The 4,877-nt window shown below is 34.1% G+C and overlaps 2 protein-coding genes across 2 annotated transcripts in view; both read left to right on the top strand.

Annotated features, from left to right (window-relative positions):
* LOC105162574 (cell cycle checkpoint protein RAD17) overlaps positions 1–2,894 on the top strand; it is a 12,226-nt gene extending 9,332 nt beyond the window's left edge. Inside the window, exons 9-12 of the mRNA XM_011080637.2 lie at positions 912–1,037; positions 1,280–1,478; positions 1,560–1,620; positions 2,244–2,894. Of these exons, the coding sequence (XP_011078939.1) occupies positions 912–1,037; positions 1,280–1,478; positions 1,560–1,620; positions 2,244–2,462 (605 nt within the window). The 3' untranslated portion in view covers positions 2,463–2,894. The remainder of the gene's footprint in view (positions 1–911; positions 1,038–1,279; positions 1,479–1,559; positions 1,621–2,243) is intronic.
* The window catches only part of LOC105164521 (L-ascorbate peroxidase 3, peroxisomal-like), a 6,800-nt gene continuing 6,652 nt past the window's right edge, over positions 4,730–4,877 (top strand). The window contains exon 1 of the mRNA XM_020692209.1: positions 4,730–4,877. This exon is cut by the window's right edge and continues 25 nt beyond it. Coding sequence (XP_020547868.1) covers positions 4,787–4,877 — 91 coding nt within the window. The 5' untranslated portion in view covers positions 4,730–4,786.

The raw sequence follows: 4,877 nt of genomic DNA, 5'->3' as shown, positions 1-4,877 counted from the left end.
AGATTAGATTTTTAAAAGCAAAAATTTGGGGGGGGGGGGGTAATGGAGCAGATTATGTTCAGATCAAGATGCCGTTATATTGGATGGAGAAACAGAAAGGCAAAGAACTGAGAGGGAAAGTGAGAAGTTCTATTAGTGCTTTCTTCCGGAGTCTTTCGGCCGTCTATATTTTGGAGGAGTCGGAGAATCATCAGAAGCAAAAGACTACGAAAGACTACAGACTCTAGAAAATGAGAGAGATAAATGGGTTCATGAGGATAAAAATGGTGGACAACTGTAAAACCAGGTAGGTTGTGGCAAGATATTGCCCGACTTGTGTACCTTATTATATATTTGATTAAAGGAACCAAATTCAACGGTATATCAAGTTTGCTTGTTAGTTTATTCATTAGACGAGTGTATCTGCTCACCAGGATAAGTATGCCCACCTGTCTCACATGCACTGCGCAAGAAAAGATTGACTGGTCTACAAAACCTTGGTTAGCTGCTACTTGTTACCATAGGTATCATGACTTTTAAGGATTTCACCATTTCTTAACCATTTTGATAAAAAACTGACTACATAGGACTAAGCCCTCTCCAGTTGGTGAGCGGTGCCACTTGTCAATATGAACTTGAGCATTTTGGGCCAGTTAGATCACCATAACTGTGTCACAGTTAGGAGTCTAACATGAGTTTTTAGTGTATGCAATGTGCATAAAAGGGATTGCTTGCTGTAGTTCAATAACCTGAACAGCTAAAGAGGGCTTGCTTCTAGTGTAACTGATGCCAAACTCTTACAGAGGACATTCTTAAGCAATTGTTAAACGATCTTTTAGTTGAGTTTCATTGACTGTGGGAATGATCTCGAATTTTATGTCAATTGTTTTAAAAGGAAAATAATATGGTGACTGTTGTGCATCCTAATGCAGACAGAGATGCAATTCTTCTTAAGGAGAAATTTGTCAGGTGTCCTCTAAAAATGGATGCTCCAGAGTTGGTACTTCGTCAGGCACATGGTCAGGCAAGGCTCATTGCTGATTTTCTTCATGAAAATGGTAATGTATGCTATTCAAACCTTGGTTCTTCAAGTACCTGATTTTCTGTATGCAATTTAACCATGTTTGATGATCATGTTTGAAGACATCTTATGATTTAGCATAACATTATTTACAGTTATTCTGTAAAATCAATTTGCAGCATGAAATTTTGCCAGAATTAGACCTTGTAACTTCCCAATTGAAGTTAGTGAGTCTGAATATCCAGACTTTTGTTCTTTTTTGATGTTTACCTTTTGCAGTCCAGGATTTTGTAAGTGAGGAAGCAATTCAGGATGCATGGGTTGTGAATTCATATTTAAGTGACACAGACTTGCTTCTTTCCCCTCCAACTGGATGTTTAGTTCGAAAATTTGAAGCTGAGAATGTTACACAATCTGTTGCTGCTTCAGTTGCTGTGCGCGGTGTGTTATTTGGGAATACTAATCCAGTGTCTTCTAGGTATAGTTTCTAAGACAAAGAGTTCTGTTTTTTTTTTTTCTGGTGAATACTATGCTTATGATAGTCGTTTTGGCAATGCAGGTGGCATGCTATTCGCCGTCCAGCGCTCTGGCAGGTTGAGCAATCACTATGGTGCAATAAGGTTGATGTAGCAATGAACTTAATTTTCATGGCAATTTTCCTGCTGTTCAATAATTTGTGATGAAAATCAATCTATATACTTGGTCTTTAATGAAACACCTGCCTTTTCTGCAAATCCTATGTTGTTTCCTAAATCAGAAAACTCCTGTTGTAAAGAGAATCTGGGTTTTCAAATAAATTACACAGTTTAGTATTATAGATTGTTAAACTTGTCAAATAAATATGTTTGGAACGAGTTGAATGCTTACTCGGATAGTGTTTAGTTCTAGTGTTAATTAAACCTATTGTGGAATTAGCATCTTTTATGGACCTGAATGAAGACCTAAGGATGCCTTTTCATCCGCAAGAAATTATCTTTTGGTTTGGCAACTTAAAATTGCACTCACATTATGTACGTGCAGCATATTTACGAAATATATTTCCTATAATAACCTCCCCTTGTCATGTGGAATTAGCTTTTATCAAAGTTTTAGATTCTTGTGCACACAGCACCCAGGCCTACTCATCTACATCTTCTTGTCATTGGCCTTATGTTATGCTGCAATAGCTGTTCACTTTTATTGATAGTATTTTAGTTTATTTCTAGTCCGTGCTGACATCTTCCTCTGCTTAAACCACTTGCAGCGTCAATTGTTAAGTCAAAGGACAGATGTTCATAGCAGTATTAGCTTGAACAATCTGTCAATTCTGGCCACTGAGTTTAAACCTGCTCTTAATTGGCTTGGACATAGAGAACCTGAAGAGACTGATGGCGGCATTTACTCAAGTGACAAGGAATATCATGGTATTAGTTTGGATGACAAAGATGATGAGATTGACAATGATGAAATAGAGGACTGGTAACTTTTGATGGCTTACTCATGTCTCTGCTTTTTGTGAATCTTGTAAATAGCTGTATATCTTACAGTTTTAATGAGGAAGCCCCCTCATTGTTATTTGACAAATACATTAGCAGATGACCATTGTGTAAAGCAACTTCAAATCATGAGGGTGACATTTTCTTGGGAAATGGTTGAACCGGTGATTGTCTTATGCAGGGTCAATTGCATTTTTCTGTGTCTATCCAAAATTATTGTAATTGGATAGAAAGTAAAATTTGTTCCTTTTTGTGTTTTTTTTACTTACTATATGGGGGGTGAGGTTATAGAAAATATCAACACCTTGTCACTAGTGTATTTCATATAAAGTATCATATATTGCTTTGTCAACTCTTTAACAATTAGGAATGACGCATATGTTGCTACTATTGCTAAATTTAAGGGCACTAATTTATACATGGGCAGTTACGGCATTACCATTATTATTTTCACTCTTATCTTGGAGATTGCTTCTTCTTTATCGGAGTTTCATCTTCTAGGCATATTCAATAAAATGAAGATGGAAATGTCAATATGCCTAGAAGCCCAAATGTCGGTGAAAGGACAAACAACTGTGTTGCCCCACCCTATATAATATATAATACAATTACTTATGTAATGTGGGGAACGATATTTTATCACAACTTATATTTACTCTTTTATAATTATAAAAAGATTACTGAAAAAATATTAAATTATGGATAAAATTAAAATTATATAATTTTTTTGCTAACATCGATATTTTTTGTCAAAATCATAATGAAAGTGGTAATTGTAAATGAATAATTCTCTAAAAAAGTGTTATCGCTTTGTTTGGTTTTATTTTTAGCTTGTCTCCAGATGTGCTAAGATATATACAATGTTTGCTCTCGTTAAAAAAAAATATATTTTGGTATTTTTCTCTCATTTGGTATAAATATATACATATACACACACACATATATATATAATCTATACTATATAAAAAAAAATTATTTTCACTCACAAATAGTGGTTATTTACACCTCGAAACCAACTTTTTAAATTACAAAAAATGTTCTTATATATTTTTAACCACCCCTACTCAAATTTTTATTCTCATTTATATTATGTATACTATCTATATATGTTTATATTAATATGAAAATTTCACCCACACCAAAATTTTTTGTGTCGATAATGTCCCTATATTAGTTTTATTTTATTTATTTATTTTAAATATGATGTGTTGATTTATATATTTTATTCATATTTATAATACATTTTAAAGCGCAAACAAGTACTTATTAGATGCATGCGAGGATGGCATGTTATAACGGCTAGTGTATATAAAAGAGATATGATTTGGCAATGAACAGTAGGAGAAATTGCATTTTTAGTCTCACACGATAAGTATGTTGCATTTTTAGTCCCATATCTACATTCTTAGCACAATTAACCCATATGATAAATATTGTAGTGTTTTTGGTCCCATAGGATAAAAATCTGACACATTTGGTTTCATAGGATAAAAATTATGACACATTTAGTCCTAGAGTATATAAAGTTGTTTATATCTTATGGGACCAAATGTGTTTCAGTTTTATACCATGAGGCCAAAAATGCTATGATATTTGTCATATGGAACAAAATGTACTAATCATGTAAACTGTGGGATCAAAAGTGCAACACACTATCGTGCAGAACAAAAAATACAATTTTGCTATGGACAGTGCCTTTTGTCCCCAAAACACATCAAATTAAATTATTCTAAATTATCTCTAAAAATAAATCTAAACATTCACATTATCTCCAACATATATTTATGTATCTTTATATTTCTATCTCTATCTCCATAAATTACAACAAAATATTTTAAAAATAAATCCAAACCTTCCGAGTGCTTTTGGGAAAATATAATTTTACATGGGTTCGAAGTGTAATTAACCCGTTATATAAAGCGAGAGATTTTAGCTGTTTCCCTCCAATTGCGACATTCCTTCCTTCCACTTCCGCGAGCATGGGTGTTGTTGGCGGAAGAGTTTGGGTATATGAACAGTGTTCAGAAAATTGAAAAGGAATTCTGCTCGACAGGGACGGGGATGAACCTGCAATCCGCCGGCGTCGGAGCAGCAGTAGGAACCTTAGTATAATTCTTAGGGAAGTAAGTTCAAGAATAAAAGAGGAACAATTCCTTTCTTTTCTTGCGTTATTCCGATATTCATTTCTTCTTACTATTATTTTCAGTTTTTTCTTATTTCACATACACTTTTTTTAAAGGATAGATAAAAAACCTATAAATTGCTTGATTCATTATGGATTGATTGATTGTTAGCTACTAATTTTAGTGCGATGGCAGGTAAAGAGTATGTGAAGGAGATTGAGAGGGCACGCAGGGACCTTAGAGTACTCATGTCCTCCAAGAATTGTGCCCCTATCATGC

Source organism: Sesamum indicum, linkage group LG1 (assembly GCF_000512975.1).
Source record: "Sesamum indicum cultivar Zhongzhi No. 13 linkage group LG1, S_indicum_v1.0, whole genome shotgun sequence".
Lineage (NCBI taxonomy): Eukaryota > Viridiplantae > Streptophyta > Magnoliopsida > Lamiales > Pedaliaceae > Sesamum > Sesamum indicum.
Note: the sequence above shows the minus strand (reverse complement) of the source record. Positions and strands in the feature narration are given on the sequence as shown.